Below are 18,507 nucleotides of genomic sequence, written 5' to 3'. Positions count from 1 at the left end.
TAATGGCAGATCTGCAATTGGTTTTCATTGATTTGCAATTGGTTTTCATTGATAAGAACTACACCTCAAATTCTGAAAAACTACACTAGTCAATCTGCTGCATTGCAATTATTTGTCTCTGGCAGTTCCCCAAAAGCACAACAGTCACATCAAACTATATGGACATGGCTTATGGGAGCTGCCTGCTTGTAACATCTTACACAGAGCAGCCTTACACATATTTTAGATGACCCAACTGCGTCTACATGCAGAAGATGGCTCAATTCAGACATCACGCCAAATCAACATTAAAGAAGCTTGACTGTGATGTTAATTGACAAGTCATGGTCTGCTACCCACCATAAAACCAGAATTAGAAGTCATGGCTTGAAGCTGGCTTGCAAACTACCGTTATGGCTTGGCATGTTGTGTGAATTATCAAGCCATCATTATGACTGCTGCTCCATCTTCAGAGGCCACTATAGTCAGATACAGAAATGCTAAGCAGATTTATTATTCCATTTATCAGTTGCCCAACAGCAATTATTATCCGAGTGATATACAGATTTTAATTAAAAAAAATAAAAACCACCCCTTCAACAAAAAGTTAATTAAAGCAGCAAACGAATGCACAGCAGATAATTTTAAAGTACAGAGCTAAAGCAGACAAGCCACCCTACCATATGGCTTAACTCTATGTTTGGAAGCTCTATCCACTATCTGGGTTCTAAACTACAGTTAGCACAAACCAAAGTTTGGTGCAATGCCTGAATTGAACCTATGTGACATTCAGCACCTTGATACCAATTAGATAAAGACTACTGTAGACCTCTATGTTCAATTGTAGCTATGCAGGAATTATGTTATTTCTTCTCCCAGGATTTCCCCTGAGAAAATCGCTTCTCAACTTGCTTGGCACTGTTAAACAGCACTTTTAAGATTTCACTAGAAAGCTGAAGGGATAGTTTATGGCCCTTTGTTTGTTATTATATTTATATCCTCCAAGGAGCTCAAGGTGGCGCACATGGTTCTTTCCCTCCCCATTTTATCCTTGCCCTGTGAAGTAGGTTACGCCAAGCTTCACACAGCAAGCTTCATGGCTGAGTGGGGAACCTGAACCCTCATCTACAGGGTTCCAACACTCTAACCACCACACCACACAATCACAGTGGCTGGGATCACTATGGACAACTCCAGTAGTCCAAAAAAGCTGCAAGGGACCAGGTTGGGGATAGCTGGGCTAGTAGCTCTCACTGATGTGCTAAACTTCTATATGATCTGTACCACTTAAGACTGCAAGAGAGGGCTCCTATGATCAAACACTCCTGAACTTTGGGCAATTACACCTCGGCACCTTGTGGGGTCCCACAGGATTCCATCTAATCCCAGCTGACTGAAGTACCCAACCTCACGCATTACACCGGTGCTAGGAGAACTGCACTGGGTACTGTTAGCTACCAAGCCATGTTCTAGGTCTTGTTATTAACATATAAAGCCTTGAACAACTTGGGATCAGGTTATCGAGCAGATCCCCTTCCCTGATGGATACCTGTGCAATCACCGAGGTCATCGGAGGAGACTCTACTCACCATGTCAAAATGCACAGGCTGCCATCTAGCAGCACTATGGAGGGAGGTCTTCATTGTGGCCCCTATTATCTGGAATGCTCCTCCTTCTACACCCAGAAGGTTCCATCCATAGCGTGTTTCAGTTACTTAATGAAAAAGTATGTTTTGCCCAAACCTTTCTTGACTGTTGATCACTGGAGCGCACTGCATTTGATTTTTAAAATTTTATAGTCCAGTTTTCCCCCTCTTCCTTTTTTTGATGGTTTTTATCTGCTGGTTATTTATCTGTATAAGTATATTGTCTGGTTTTAAGTTTTAAAAACTAGTCCTCATCCCTTTGTTATTTTAGAATGTCCAACTCCTTACTGTAAACTGCTTTGAGGTATTTTTACACATATATAGTAAGTGGTCTATATTAGTTCTCTACACAAACTAACAGATCATCATCTATCACAGTGGTTCCCAATCTAGGGGCTGCAAAGTAATCCAGAGAGGACCACGAACAGTAAAGAAATAAATTATTTATTAATTTCTTTGAAAAGGCTTCACTCCCCGGACACTGTCTGCTCCCCACTGCCACTGCAGACAACACCTCCCCCTTGCTCCAAATGAGAGGGGAGGACTTTTGCTGAAGCAGCAGAGCATCTTTCAGGCACACCGAGGACAGGCATCTGCCTATAAAACATGTGGCAGACGCCAAAGGAGGCTGAGGGTGGAGCTACTAGGAAGAAGGGGAAATTACTATCACCCACTCCTGTCTCCTCGCACTGCCACTGCTGACGACGCCCTTACTCGGAACGAGAGGAGAGGGCTTTTCGTGAAGCAAAAAGAAGCAAGGCTGCAAGGAAAGGCTGCTTTCCTCCTTCCTTCCTGGCAGCCAGCGTGTGTGCCAGCATCCGCCCTTTCTTCCACCTACACTCCGCCCCCATATCTCTCTCCATGATGCTGTGGCAGTTGAGGGCTTCCCTTCTCCCACATGCCCAAATGCATGCATGCCTGCAGCTACTTGCAGGAGGGGCAAGTATATTTGTATGTGTGCATGTGCATCTGCCTTCTGCTCCACTCTCATTCCCCAAGTGTACGCTAACCAGTCATCAGTTCTGATGATCATCCCCAAGACCTAAAAGCACTAACCCCCCTCCTCAATCTATCTACCCTTTGATCTTCACAATCTAGCATCCCCACCATGACTACATCGCTGCTTCTATTATTATTATTATTATTATTATTATTGGTCAGCAGGTTGGGTGAGGCTGGGGTCCACATACTGCAGCTGAAATGTATTTATTTAATTATTGCACTTCTATCCCACCTTTCTTCCAAGTTGCTCAAGGTGGTGCGCACAGTCCCACCCCTTTTCATTTTATCCTTACACCAACCCTGTGAGATTGGTCAGGCTGAGAGACTGTGTCTGGCAAGATCATCCAGTGGACTTCATGGCTGGGTGGGGATTTGAACCTGGATCTTAGTCCAACACTGTAACCCACTGGTGTTAGGAGACAGGACTGTACATCTTCAGACTGGGGGGGGGGAATCCCAATTTGATGAATCTATGCATTAAGAAAAAAAAGCAACACCTCCCCGTCTGCAAGGAGCTTTTTATGAAAAGGGATACTTGGAGATGTGATTTTGCCACACACCATTTTTTCAATTAACAGAGGCTAAAATGTTCCATTCCTGGGCAAGGTCCTTGAACGAGAGGTGGCAGGCCAGCTCCAGACACTCTTGGATGAGAACGATTATCTGGATCCATTTCAGTCGGGTTTCAGGCCTGGTTTTGACACGGAAACAGCCTTGGTTGCCCTATATGATGACCTCTGTCGGGAGAGAGACAGGGGGAGTGTGACTCTGTTGATTCTCCTTGATCTCTCAGCAGCTTTCGATACCATCGACCATGGTATCCTTCTGGGAAGACTGGCTGAGTTGGGAGTGGAAGGGACTGCATGGCGGTGGTTCCGCTCCTATTGGCGGGTCAGCTCCACAAGGTGGTGCTTGGGGAACATTGCTCGGCACCCTGGACTCTCCGGTATGGGGTTCCGCAGAGGTCAGTTCTGAGCCCCATGCTGTTCAACATTACATGAAACCGTAGGGTGCGGTCATCCGGAGCTTTGGAGTGCGTTGCCATCAGTATGCTGATGACACACAGCTCTATTTCTCCTTTTCATCTTCTTCAGGTGAGGCTGTCAATGTGCTGAACCGGTGCCTGGCTGCGACAATGGACTGGATGAGGGCTAATAAACTGAGGCTCAATCCAGACAAGACTGAGATGCTGCTAGTGGGTGGTTCTTCTGACCGGATTGTGGATGTTCAACTTATCCTGGATGGGGTTGCACTCTCCCTGCAGGAGCAGGTTCGCAGCTTAGGGGTTCTCCTAGAACCATCTGTGTCACTTGAGGCTCAGGTAGCCAGTCGCTGCCTCTTAGCCTCCGAGGAAGGCAATGGTAAACCCCCTCTGAATACCTCTTACCATGAAAACTCTATTCATAGGGTTGGCATGTCAGAATTGACTTGAAGGCAGTCCATTTCCATTTTCAAAATTACAATTAACATGTGGGGGTCACAAATTTTTTTGAGCTTAAAAAGGGGGTCCCATACTCATAAAGGTTGGAAACCACTGATCTATCATGTAAGGGAGTAACAGACCAGGCTGGAATCCTTCTTTCTGATATCTAATTCTCTTTGTGGAGGGGTTTTAAAAAAATAGAGGAACATTCTGTCATGGGAGCACCTGTAGGCTGAAGAAATTTTACAAGCCCAGAAACAAGTTTACCATCACAGTAAGAAATCGGACTAAGAGCTGTATCCAATGTAGGGCTAAATCAGGGTCCCATCAGCACAAGGATTTCCACTGGTGCAACAGGACTTCCCACCTTCCTCCCCCACATGCCCCCTAAACCTGTTCTACGGGTTTCCCCAACCCACCAGAGCAGATTTGAGGGGGCGGGGCTGGGTACAAGAGAGAGAAGTCCCATTGTGCTAGCGATAATCTTTACACTGATGGAGCAAGTTAGTTAAGCTCATCAACCCAAGTCCTGCTCCAAAGATCCAAACTGTTTTCTCATAGTGGTAACAGACGCTGCAGCAGGGTGTGTGTGTTTTAGTGTTAATGTTTTTGGAGAGAATCCATACAGATATATGCTTCCCAAAAATATAAACACAAAGTGCTAATAATTCTCTGCAGGAGATTTCTGGTAAAGCACAAATTGTAGTTTCAGAAGCACTAACAGGAGAAGCATTTGTGATTCCGATTCATGAACTACAGGCGGGCCCCGCTTATACGGCAGGTTCCATTCTGGACTGCCGCCGTAAAGCGGAAATCGCCGTAAAGCGAAACCCATTGAAAATAATGGCGCGCGTCGTGCAAAAATGACGCGAAAATGTCGCAAAAGCGCAAAAACAGCCTTAAAATGGGGAATTTCTCCTCATTGAAAGCCGCCACATCAGCGGAATGCTGGAAAACGGAACGCTGGTAAGCGGGGCCCTACTGTAGTCCCTATTCCGGGGGGAGACATCTTATACTTTCTAAATAACAGTAACACAAATCTATGAAAAGAACTGGTTTTAAGTTTCCTTTTTTAAAGTTAGAACTCAAGCAGTAATTTCCAATGTCTAGATAGAGCCCCTTGCCAAGATTCCCTTGATGAACTTTCAAGTAAGGTAACATAGAAACTCATCTCCTATTTATGCTCAGCATCTGTTCATTGGCCTCTGAACATTGAGGTTCTTTGTTTGTGGCTATCACAACCAACAGCCACTGACAGAACTTGACAGTTCTGAACACTGATAGCTTAGCTATCATGATTCAAGCTCTGGTAACCGCCTAGCTGGACTACTATAATGCATTGTGCATGGACTGCCTTTGACAATAGCATTCTTCAAATAGTTCATATTCTGGTGTAGGTTCTTAAAGAATTACACTAGCTGCCTATTTGCCCAATTCAAGGTCCTGATGCTTATCTTTAAAGCCCTACACAGCTTGGGACCCAAGATTTCTTTCCATGTTGTGCTACACATGCATTAAGATCTCCAGCTAAGGTCTTTCTCCATTGCTTGCTGAAGTACATTACGCTTGCAATAAGGAGAGGACCTTTTCTAAGATGACACAACTACTCTTGACCGCCCACCCAGAAGAGGCTCAACTGGCTATTACAATCGCTTTGTACCAGGTGAAAGCCTTTCTTGTTTACCCAGGCATTTTAAAGGAGCTACATTTGTCTCATGTGCATTTCGGGGGGGGGGGTTGGCTGTTGTCGTTCCATTTTTATTGTTTTATGATGGATTACATTTTGCTTTTATTGAATTGTTATTCTTGTATACCACTGTGGAAACTGTTTGGGTGAAGAGCGATTTAGAATTTTTGAAAATAAACTATCCTAGCCTTTTATCAACCTTTCCCTGAACAGAGGTTAGAAATAAATTATCCAGTACTCACATTTTCCAGCTGAACAACAGGACTGCAACCAAAAGTTTCAAGCAGCTGCTCTATACAGTTTGTCCAGTGGCCTACCAAATCTAGCACTACCCTGCCCTGACCAGCAGTAGCTCTCCAAGACTTCAGGCAGAGATTCTTCCCAGTCCCACTATCAGAACCCCTTTAACTAGAGATGCCTGCAGTTGAAGTTGACATCTTATACATGCAAAGCATGTGCCCTGCATTGAAGTACATGGCTCCTCGCCATAACGCCCGAGTATCAGGTCAGCAGCAGCCTGCCTCTTTCCTGAAGGACTATGTAGGGGTGCTGCATGTCAATGCAAGCGACAAAGCAAGAGAAAGACTGTTGGGAAATTCACCCCACCACAATGTTCTGGGCATAGCCCCACCCACTCTGCATTATGATGCAACAACCACATGGCTGGGCTCACAACAAGCAGACTATGCCTTTCTACATCTCTTTTTCCAACCCATCCCTTTTGCTACTAAGAGCTCTAAGAGCCAGTTCAGACTATAATCTTGTCATTTCTCCTGAACAGTCCAACCTTAGAGGACAGGAATCCCCTAAAATAATCCTCATTTCAAGGATTAGAAAAATCAAGTTACAGGATATCCAGTGACTTTGTGCGTTTATACAGAAGGGGAGTTTATGGCCTGAAATACATTTTAGTCTATGTAAGTGAAAGAGTGACAAGAGAGACTGAGAGAAAAAATAACTTCATCATAATGTGCTTGACAAATCATTAAGACACTGAGGTCTCGGAAAGACTGTGGACTGAATGCGGCTCACAAATTGGCCAATCCTGGCAATAAGACACCCACTGGAATATTTTGATGCTAGCAAGTACTGAAACTAGTCAAATGCGATAGAAGACAGAAAATAATGTACAGGACTGGGAACAACTCAACTGAGCTTGCTATTCTCACTGCTCTATTAGCACATCCAAAATGGCTGTTTCTTCTTTCACTACCCCAAAGAATCCATGAAAAGCCAACAGTACCACTAGTTGCTTTTGTTGCATAATTGTGTATTTTACTGCAATAAAACTGCAGTGGTATTTTTAAGTCAGGTACTTTTCCAAATAGTCTGATACTAACTGGAACCAGTTTGCACATAACACTAAGCCCAACCATGGCTAAGCACAACCAAGCAAGCGTGTGTGTACTCAGAATAAAAATAGCAGCTACTGTGCTCCTCCTCTGGTCCTGCTGCTACTGCATTACCCGGAGCGAAGCCATGGTTTGGCTTACTGTTGCATCTGAAGGAGCGCTTATGCTTTGTCTCCCTCCCCCAAACAAACCATAAGTGCTAAGCCAAGAACAAACCATGGCTATAGTTTGTGGTTTTTCTGGGGAGAGACAAACCATAAACCTAGATTCAGAGATAATGCTAAGCCAATGGCTTAGCTCTGGGTAGTAAGTCAGCAGCAAGAGGAACAAAGCAGCCCTGATTCAAGCTTAGCCATGGTTTAGCTTAAGTGTTGCATGCACACTAGGCCAAAGACGGGTATATCCTTCACAAAACAGTTCTACTAGCCCAGAGAAGCCAGGCTTTTTGTCAATCTAACAAAACAGCTTTGGGGGAAAGGAGGTTAGCTGACTCAGAAGCAAAACACTGGTTCATTTCCAATAAATAAATATTCTCAAAACCTGATGCACGCAAGTTGCTCCATTTCCAGACGATTACCTCCTCCACATTAGTATCATCTATGTACCTGCAAGCATCATTACTGATCATGAGCTATGGGGAATGCAACACTCATAACTAAGCCACTTGTGGCTTGCTACTGTAAACCTATTTGTTTTATTTTAACCTAACATTTATGTTAAATCTGTAACGTCTTTTTATTAAATAAAAAATCAGTTTAAATTGGGCCACCATCTCTGTTTTCCAAGACTTGTTCTACTGTAGTTTTGGTTTCTTATAATTCACTAGAAATTCAAAATAAAGTTGTACGTTCACACTAGCATGACATTTTGTGGAGAGTTTTTTCCTTCACTTTATCGTTTATGGTTGTGCTTAGTGCATCCCCACAGAATGCTCATCTACATTAAAAAAACCCTTGCACTTCAGAGAAAGATTCTAGCATTATCCTTTCCTGACGTGCTAGCTTTTAACATGCAGGGAGTTTAATGTGGGGAAGCACTGAAAAATGCCAGTCTCATACCTTCAGCCTTTAACACTCTAGGAAGAGCTCCAGAATGATATTTTGCTGAACATGGAGCTCAACTCTGTCTCAGGATTTCCCCATTCTGAAATGTGTTCTAGAATTCCAGAAACTGGGTGCCAAATTGTTCTGTGAATAACAACCTATTATTTATCTCTTAACAGACTCTAAACCTCAAAAGAGATTTAATGTGAGGTATGTCCGAGTGAACTGTAGATAATGTATTGCATTTCCTATCTGGATACATCAATTTCTGCTTTGTTAGCCCAATCAGAAAATTCCAGTTGTATTTTGGAGAGATAATATAAGGAAATCAATCAGGAGTTTGCCAAATAACTTATTAATATTCAACAGTTGAATTTGATGCAAAGTGGATCTATGACTTCCTGGAAAATTTAATTCCTTAGTAATATCAAGGGCATTATGTTCAAAAAGATTCAGTTTTTAAATGTGTTAGGTGAAAACATGTTCAGAACAACCATTCCAGGCACAAGAAGAGGCAAGAAAAAGTTCATATTTGGAAAAAGATATCTTTGCCTTAACAATAATAGGGTCAGAATCAAAGGAAAGAGCAAACTAAACTGAAATCTAATAAGAATTCAAAGAGGATCTGAGTTATAGTGCCTCAAGGTGAGATGCAGAAGTATGAAGCTGCTTTGTGAGAAATTGTAATCTCTAAAAGGTGGGATGCAAATATGAAACAGAACAAGAAAACAGGAGAAAACTGAGTGTCAGTGAATAGAGGAGAGTGAGATGACTGCTGATGGTGAGCAGGACAAATACCACTAAGGGCAGAACTGTTGTGGACAAAAGTTTACGTTGAGAAAGGAAGACCAAACAGCATCATGCTGAAATAGCCAAGATGAGATGTGAAGAGTGAACAAAAAGGACCAGTTCCAGAAATAGTAAAAAATAATTTCAAGATTTGACAACAGAACTGACCTGATGGGAAAAAAACCAAGAATGAAACAAAGACCAAAGGCTAGCCTTCCTTAATTGGAAAACATGCTGGCTCCAATTATACCAGTGGCTTTCAAAATTATGTTTCAGGGAACCCCAAGGTTCCTCAAAAGCTTACTCATTTGGTAGACTAGAAATGACCAACAAGCATTCTTCACACTTTTCACACCACTACTAATCGTCTTCTGCAATAAATAACCTCAGACAAATGTTATGTGTATTGTGTGTAGCAGTCTTCAACTTTCCCAGATCCACCTTTAGCTCCAACTTTTTTTTGCCATACATGCCCAACTTTTTCTTTTTCTCCCCTTCTCTCCCCCCTTTCTTAAACTCTGCTGTAGACTCTCTCATATTAAAGATATCAAAATCCTTAAAATGATACTTAAAAATCAGGGGTTGTGACCTGTGTGTGAGCCCCAACCCCCTTAAAACTGGGTTGTAACCTGCTTGTGGACCCTGACCATCCAGTTGAACTTCAGTGTTTCTAAGGTGTACACTTAGTCCACCCAGGAGAGACACTGAGGTCCAACAAGTATGGCCTCCAATAGGAGGCTCAGATGCTATGACAAACTATGAATTGGTGCTCTGTGAATGTGCTCACCTTGCGTTTGACACAAACCATAGCTTGTCATTTTATCCAGATTGGTGGACTATGGTTTGCAGAAGTAGGTAGTTGGTTTAGATGAAATAGCAAACCATGGTTTGCCTGAAAAACAGACGAGATGGGGAATCACCACATCTGAGAAGAAAAGTCAAGGTTGTTTACAGAGCATCATGGTTTGGCATTATGTCTGAACCATCTGCAATGCAATCCAACTGTGCGCATTACAACGTTCCCCCATTCCCAGTATTCTCAGCAATGTGCAGGATTTCTTTGACAAAAGTCAATGTTATCTGAAGGTACGAAGTGTAAAAGCCAGTGGTTTAGAAAATGTCTAGGTTAATACTGAGTTTATATCCAGGAATCAAGAATCAGTACATAGTTGAACTGCAAAGCCTGGATTCACCAGTTTGGGCATTTAAAAAGTGTTTAATGAAAATAAACTTATTCCATTAGATTGGCCTAATTTCATGCAGGTGAGGGAAGCCCAGAAGGATACAAGGAAGGTTGGAAGGAGGAAAAGCTGAAATGGATGGAACAATCAAAGGAGAGGGAGAGAGGGAAGGAGGGAGAAAGCCCTCTGCAAGCCCTCAGTTCAGTCAGACCTCTGGCAAGAGCGATCTGTCCCTGTTCAGGCAGCCAGATGGGTTGAGGAAGAAAAGAGAGAGGGGTGGGAAGAGAAATGGGAGGGGCCCCAACCACAACCAGCATGAGGCCCCCGACAGTTTACTCCCTGAAGGAATGCAGCCCCCAATACCCCTGCTTTCAAAGTAGTTCAAGTTACTCACAGAAACAGTAAAAGCACTCTTAGCATTGCACAACTTCCTAAATTTTACTCGATCTAGTTTGGTTCAAAGTCACCCCTCCATCTATTTTTAGAAGGTATTTTAAAAATGTAGACCACGAAGTGTTATGCTGCACATTGAAAGAGTGGGCCAAGTTAGATAATTACAGAGAATAAGCAAGAATGAGGGGAAGAAGAGGCATGGGAAGAATGCCCTTCTCAGGCCTTGTTTACATCACAGCTGTGTAGGAGACTTGAAATCAACGCATGATGCCTTCAGCGCTGCCTTTTTAATATGGAGGCAGTATCTGGCATATTGATTTTTGCCAATAAAAATAAGGAAATTGAAAGTGGCAGAAACCCTGCATACACCAAAGCCTAAAGCCCATAAGCTCAACACCATCCTTTCTAACTGTGCCTACTGGATTTGGCCACCAGTTTACCGGGCCTGTTATTTCAGGCATTAAGGAAACATTTCCACCCAAGTTACAGCATGCTAAGAAATACAGTTACTCTTTCCAAGAAAATGGGAAATGCTGCAGTGCTTTGAAGTACTTCTTTCCTTTGAGGTACCAGGGCCTACTACTCAAAAGCCAAACTAGACGAGCTGAAATCAGAGCTCTACAGATACTCCTAAATTGGTTCAGGGCTGTGGCACTGGGAAAGGAGGAAGGATTAACCTTTTTCCAACCATGTCTTTTTTTTTTAATCTAAAATTGTTTCCCTCCCCTGGCCCCAAAACTCATGCCGAAGCTGCTATTTGCCACACTGGATAAACTTGCTCATGCTTTCCATAGGAGGCAAAAACAGTTTGCGGGGATAATTTAGAGCAAAAAAAAGCCACTAATCCCTTCTTTCCCAGAGTTTTACCCTAATCCAATTTAGATGTCCCATCTATTATTATTTTTTTGGTTGTTTAAGAAAAGATCTAGAGATCTAATCAGATATCATCTCATTTAGCTTGGCCCTGACCTTTGTCGTTTTAAGTTCCTATAGGGCAACAGACCAACATTTTAAGAATAAGGGCCATTTTCTGTATTACTTCTTCAATGCAGGCTAAACGAGACACAGTTCACACCCTAAATCTGTGTGTCAGAGCTGTCTGATAACAAGCATGATTTCAGCTGGTTTCTCAGATTCCACAAGAAGACTTCTTTGGCACAATGTACCATTCATTATACCCAACGACAAACCATTTTACAGTATGCCTGCCTACCTTATTCCACTTAAGCATTTTTCCTCCAGTAGGTCTTTAACCTATTCAACGCCTATAGTTCCGCTGATGGCTGAAAGAGCTACTTAGATATGCTAGTCCACTGGAAGCAGTCCACTGTGAATACATACCATGGCCATAAAAAGTGAACCCTTTCCAATGACTCAGGCACTCTTTTAACAGCAGCTGCACCATTCCAAATCCAAAGCCCACTCCCTCTCTTGCAGTCTTGGAAGACCAGTCACTGTGGCTGCCCAACTTCACATTTCTACATAGATGCTTGAAACACCATTGATGTACTGCTTTTCCCCCAGCCCCAGGGATCCCTTCCAATACACCCTTTTTTGTCAGTTTCCTCTCACTGTACTTTTCACCCCACTTGACATCTATCACTCATACCTTCTGAAGTCCACTGTGGCAGGTCTTACCCACACAGATGTGTGTTTGTTTTTAATGCCTTTCCCAACTTTTAGTCTTTGGCTGATTGTCAGAGAAGCCACCTCAAATTTTGAAACTGCTCTTGAAAAAATCCTGCCTTAGGCAGAATGAAATTTAACATATCCTTGGAAGAGGAAAATGTGTTGCACAGACAGTCCGAATCAGTGTGTCTCCGCATGCCCGAATGGATCTCAAAGAGAAGGAAATATTTGTCAATTATCTCCTGTATTTGTATAGCCTTTCACATTTTCCCAGCGTTCTCACTACCAACATTCTCATTTACACTTTTACTGCAACCATTCCAAGGGCTCCAATTGGGTAACAAACAGAAAGTAGATACAACCCGAAGCAAAACCACCAGAGCATAATACATTTCAAACCAGGCTTCCAAATAGTTGCTTATCTGAGGCAAGAAAAATCGCCTCTAGGTGTCCTGGCAGGGAAGTCATACAGACATTGGCTTTTTCAGCCAAAATGACCAACAGCGCAATGATATACATGTCTACTCAGAAGTAAATCCCACTAAATTCAACGGAGCTTATTTCTGGACAGAAGGTGTGGGGAACCTTTGGCCCTCCAGATGTTGCTGAACTACAACTCTCATCAGCCCCAGCAAGCATGGCCAATGGCCAAGGATGATGGACGTTGTAGCTCAGCAATATCTGGAGGGCAAAAGGTTGCCCACACCTGGGATACAGGATTTCAGCCCAAAACAGGTATGTATGATCAGGCAGGCCAATAAAATTTTTACGGGCTAGTACATTTTGCCAGTGTATCTGGAAGCCTATTTTGAACAGAAGCTAGCATATACTGGCATACCCCCAGTACTGAATGTCAATGGCACATGATGGAATATCTTTGTTATGCAACACAGACCAAACCTAGACAAGAGTAATACCAAGCTTGATCAGGCTGCAAGTGTGCTAGCTAGCAACTCTCACCCAAATTTTGTGACAACAACAATGCCCAGGAAAGCAAAATTACACTGTGCGCACTTTGCCTGGCTGACAGTTATCCCTAAAGCCACACAGAACTGGATCCCCTTGCATCTTGACGCTGCCCATGGGAGCAACACCAAACAGGGATTGTGGATTTCTGAGAAACATGATCCATGCAGTCTATCCTGGGAGACTATTTCAGAGAATGAAAACAAAGCTCACATGAAAGGCACCCACCTGTCTAACCCAGCCACCATCTTCATGGATTATATTTTGCCCAGATTAAGGGACTTTGAGCTCAGAAGCTTCTGATCACACTTGTGTGCAAGACCCCTCACCATAACCCACTCCTGGCAGTGAGGGAGGAGACCCAATTACTGATGGTCTTTATCCTTTCCTTCTCCATACCCCTCCCCCAGTTCTTTGTCAAGGAGGGCAGAAGCAAGCCAACTGTTACTTATTCCACGGAATCGTGCTCTATCTAGGTTCCCTCGACACCCACTCCGCTAGTAGAGAGAAACATACAAACCTAAATCAGGCACCCCTTCATTTTTCCAGCAATGAGTCTGCATTTCTTCCCTCCTCTTCTCCCCCCCCACTTGCTAGGCTCAGTCCTTTTAAAGGCATTCAGATGAAGCAAGTTATCAAGCTGGCTGCCCCCTCTCTCTCCTCCTTCAAAGGGGGAGGATGAGCAGCATATAGGCTAAGACAGATAGATACACACACACACACACACACGAGAGAGAGAGAGAGAGAGAGAGAGAGAGAGAGAGAGAGAGAGAGAGAGAGAGAGAGAGAGAGAGATTCCCTCTCTCTGCACTTGGCTCAAGGGGTGTTCAGAAGGAATCCGACTGTCAGTCAGTCAGAGGCTTCCTGTTGGGCTTCCCCCTTCTGCCTTCCTGAAGCAGGGGACATAGCAGGCAAGCAATGGAAAGGGCAGCCCCAACTCCTTTCCCTTCTTTCATCCAGAGATATCAATGGAAAGGGCAGCCCCAACTCCTTTCCCTTCTTTCATCCAGAGATATCTCTCACCTCCTGAATTCGGAAAAAGACTCCTAGCTTTTGCCTGAATTTGTCCTAACAGGGCTGACAAATGTTTGCTCCAGAGAGTTATTAGCTCCTCATCCCAAAGTAGCAAAGGGATGGCAATGACTTCCATTTCTATCCCAGCAACCTCTCTCCTAGCTGGCCGCTGTAAGAACAGAACGCTAGACTCGGTGGGCCACTGGCCTGATCCAGTAGGCTCCTCTTACGTTGTCCTCGCCCCCAATTTCCAGGGAAGAAAGCATTTACAGTTCAGCTGTAAGCCAGAGAACACACCAGCCCTCTCCAAGGTCTTGCTTCCCACGCTTTAGGACACTTCACCTCCATATAGCCACTGTTCCTCTGGTCGCAAGCACTGGGTCTACTGGGAACACTGTAACTTGGCAGTTTCAGCCACACAGATACACACCTGACAGGCATCAATGAAATACAAGTTCTCTTTCTCAATTGTGGGTTTCTGGAAAAGGTCTGTTTTGGAAGAACCTATTTCCTCCCACATCCTATCCATTGTGCTTCCCATTCGCAGTCGTTACCCCATCTCAAGCAATTTATAAAAAGAAAAAAAAAATGTTTTACCATCACTGTAATAGGATACAAGAAGGTTACCACAACAGCTGGAGTGACCATGTAAGGAGAAGCTCCTGGCATTTGTCCTGTGTCAAAGTATTTTCCTTACAGCTTAACTATGCAAGATACAAGTGTTCCTTTGCCAACAGGCCCTCTAGAAAACCCTAACCTTGCCAGCACCAACGCACAAAGGCTATCAACTGCCACTCATTACGCCAGATTTGAAAAAAGCCCCCCCCCAAAAATGTACAAATGAAGCCCATTATATTTTAGCCGCCTTTGTAGACTATTTATATGCTGGTTTCCAATACTTGCTTTAGAACCCCAAAGGCAGGCAGGGAGAGAGAAGTGGCTGGGAAGTGAAGCTTCTTCTTTTAATAGAAATAAACACACAGAGACATAGCAAAGGCTACGGAAGAAAACAATGTTCACCCCCCGAAGGCAAACAAGGGGGTGTGGGTTTGTTGCCATTCCTTGCTAACAGGCAGCTGAGGTGACTAGAAACAGTGACAAAGGCTGTGGATTCTGGCATCGAGGCACATGCTACAGTCCACAGAAAGCCTGGCCTTTTATACTCTTCTCTGCTGACTTTAGCAAGAAGGAGAATCTAGCCTTCATGGGGAGGTGAGGCTGTTATGAAGAATGATCATTACAATTAGACGATAAGATACCCGAACTTGTTGAAGATTAATGGGGGGGGGGATCCACCAGATCCGTCTATTAGGTATTAAAGATACGCTATGAAGCGCCTACAGTTATCCACATGGCTTCTCTTGTGTCTTCGGAACATTTCTCTCCTTCAACGCCCGACAGCATATAACACGGTAAAATTAAAGGGAGCCGCTTCCTGAGTCAGGATTTTAGATCTCGGACAAGGAAAGCGTTTGGTCTTAGGCACCAACACTCAAAAGCGCACACCGCCACCGGCCCAACTCCCTGGGCATAGGGACGCGGGGGGGGGTAAGATCTCCCTTGCCCCTCTCCCCTGCAAGGCCTCCTCTGCCAGATCCCTTTTTTTCTTTTGCCAAAACGGAGAACTCACCCGATCGGAAGAAAGCCGCGATGTCTGCGGAATCCTTGGCAGCGTCCTCCGCCCCTTCCCCGGCTGCGTTGCCGCTGGTAGAGGAGGCGGTCGTGGAACCGCTCATGGCTGCTAGATGCGGTCGGTGGCTCCTCTGGACCTGATCCCACGGCCACCGCCACTCTGATCAGTGTTTTTGCCTGGATCCTGACAGCAGCAGGAGGGGGGAGAAATACCTAAAAAAATCGCCACCAGATCTTCGGCTTCCCCTTCTAGCAAAAACCCAGGAAGAAATCCATCCAGAAACACGGTGGGGGTGGTGATAATGATGATGGTGCAAGCGGAGAAGGGGGGGAGAGAGAAGGAAAATGAGGGAAAAGAAAGAGAAGGACGGCTGGTCGGATGGATGGACGGCTCGATTGCACAGGCAGCGCAAGGATTGTAATAATAGATGGAGACCACGACTGAAGGTGTGCGCACGGAGAGATCACAGCTCTAGGAGAGCCCCCGGCAGCCCCTCCAGAGAGGCAGGGTGTACAGCGCATGCATAAGCAATGGATGCATGCAGGAGCAAAAAAAGCAGAGACAATTGCAGGAGGGGGAAGGGAGGGCGCATGGATGGAGAGGGAAGGAGGGGGCTGCAATCAGGGCAGGAGGAGGAAGCCGGTGGGAGGAGAAAGAGAATGGAAGCAGGCGTCGGGCAGGCGCGCAAGCGGGAAGAAGGGTGTTGCAGTCTTTGGGGAGCCAGGCAGGAGCAGCTGCATTAACAACAGTGTCCTGGAAGGGTGCAGAAGCCGCCCCGCTCCTCCATTTTGATTGCAATTGCAAAGGTGGGTGGGAACAGGGAAGGAAGGAAGGGAGACAATTCCCCGCCCAGGGAAAAGAAAGAGAGAGGACAGCATTGGAAGAAGGGGGAGAGAGGGGACCTACAGCCTCTCGGGAAGTTCCGGACAGCTCCGTTAACGTTCGGCAGGCTGCACAGGAAGAGGCAGTCGGGAGCGCCGATTGGAGCGCAGAGCTAAAGAAAAGAGCGCCTTTCTATTGGCTGAGGCCATATTCTAAGCAACGGCCGAAGCCCGAGCAGGAAAATCCCCTTTAATACATAGACGTTTGAATATGCATTTTATGCGCCTTATTGGCTGAGGGGAGTAAAGAGCGCCCTCTTTCTGGGGGAGGCCATTGTAAGGCGTGGTTCCCCACATTAGGAAACTTAGCGAGACCGGTCGAGAGTCCTCTGCATTTCCCTATTAAAAATAACTCTAAAGTTACTTTTAAAAAGCTATTCTTTCAAGGAGCAGGTACCGTGGAATGCTCATTTCCTTTATTACTGTCAGCGGATCATTTACACAAATTCCAAATCACAGACTCGGTAAAGCAGATTAAAAAGAGTGACAAACTAAGAACCGGCGAACATAACAAGTCTGAGAGATACAACAACGTTTACGAATTTTGCCACCTGCTGAATGATAACAGCCTGCCCAAAGTCTTTCCAAAATTTATTAACCTAATTCTCTTTTTTTCCTTCTTCAGAGGTTTTCTACTCATTTGCTGGGTTAAAAACTCAATTTGCTAATCTGATTTATTTAACCGTAGGGATCTTGCTGCTTTTACTAGGGACATTTACTTTTGAACTCAGCATCAGAAATAAAGAACCTGTGGCCCTCCAGATGTTGAATCCCTAGCAGGCCCAGCCAGCATGGTCAGTGATTATAGGAGGTGCAGTCCAAAAACACTGAGAGGGCCACAGGATCCCCATCCTACTTCAAACCAAGATTGAGGAGAGGGACTGCAATTTCTGGTGACAAGATAGGCCTCAAGTTTTCCATCAATGTTTAATATCAACTAAGGGAATTGGCAGCATTATTTGTAAATTCACCTCTTTTAAGTCCATTATTGACATTGACCAATTCCTTAAAATTGGATGTTGGCCGCTGCAAAGTGGTCAAGGGAGAGAGACACATCAAAGCATCTAGTCACATGTTGATACTTGTGTCAAAATGATACAGAAATGTAATTAGTTGTTTGAAGTGAAATTTTATTAGAAGCCATGTTAATTCTCTGGGTTCCTGGTCACTTACAGTCCTTTAGTTAATTAAAGGCAAGAATGGTCAGCTCTGCGCATGCAGATAAATATTCCATGTTCATGGAATGGCTGCTGTCAAAGGCGAGTGCTGCATAGCTTGTCCCTTTTGTATTGTAGGCTCAGTAGGTATTCTATCAGCTCTTCACAAGCTCCAAATGGGAAGGAACCTCCTACAACCCCAGCAACTGAGTGAGTAGGCTATTCCTGATCCACTTATGCTTCTCTTTAGTCCTCTCATCCTTCCATTACCTCTTACCTTTTATCTCAAGCTTCCATCCACTTCAGCCTACTTTTCCTGCTCCTCTTTTTCCCCAGCCAGCCAGTATGAGTCCCTCCCTGCCTTTCATCTATTTCTTTAAACCCACCTTGGTGAATAGCTTCAATTTCTCTGCTATCTCCTTTTATCTTCCTCCTTTCTGTAGTACTGACTTCTATTTAAATTCAGCGGTGCTATTTTGCACCCCTGCCTCTTGTTCTACTGAGCTTATATCAGCTGTGTTCCTCCCCAGTTTCTGGGTTAGTGCATGAGCTGACCCACTAGCTGCTGTCCAGCTGATTGACAGCCATTGGCCTCACAACCAATCCAAGGAAGCTTCAGTGGTGACAGTATGGGGATAGCCTGCTGCATCTAGTGGCAGTATACCCCAAGACACCCCACAAGGAGGACATCTGGCCGTGTTGGTTCTCTACCAAGAGAGAATAATCCTAAGA

General features: G+C 44.5%; 1 protein-coding gene across 3 annotated transcripts in view; it reads right to left on the bottom strand.

The window, feature by feature from the left end:
• Positions 1-16,701, bottom strand: part of TRIO (trio Rho guanine nucleotide exchange factor) — a 279,134-nt gene extending 262,433 nt beyond the window's left edge. For 2 of the 3 annotated variants that reach the window (XM_061589413.1, XM_061589410.1), the window contains exon 1: positions 15,735-16,701. In XM_061589413.1, the coding sequence (XP_061445397.1) occupies positions 15,735-15,840 (106 nt within the window). In that variant the 5' untranslated portion in view covers positions 15,841-16,701. The remainder of the gene's footprint in view (positions 1-15,734) is intronic. The other variant, XM_061589377.1, reaches the window with a different exon arrangement.
• Positions 16,702-18,507: the final 1,806 nt, after the last annotated feature.

This window comes from Rhineura floridana, chromosome 1, assembly GCF_030035675.1.
Source record: "Rhineura floridana isolate rRhiFlo1 chromosome 1, rRhiFlo1.hap2, whole genome shotgun sequence".
NCBI lineage: Eukaryota > Metazoa > Chordata > Lepidosauria > Squamata > Rhineuridae > Rhineura > Rhineura floridana.
This window is presented reverse-complemented; position numbering and strand designations above follow the sequence as displayed.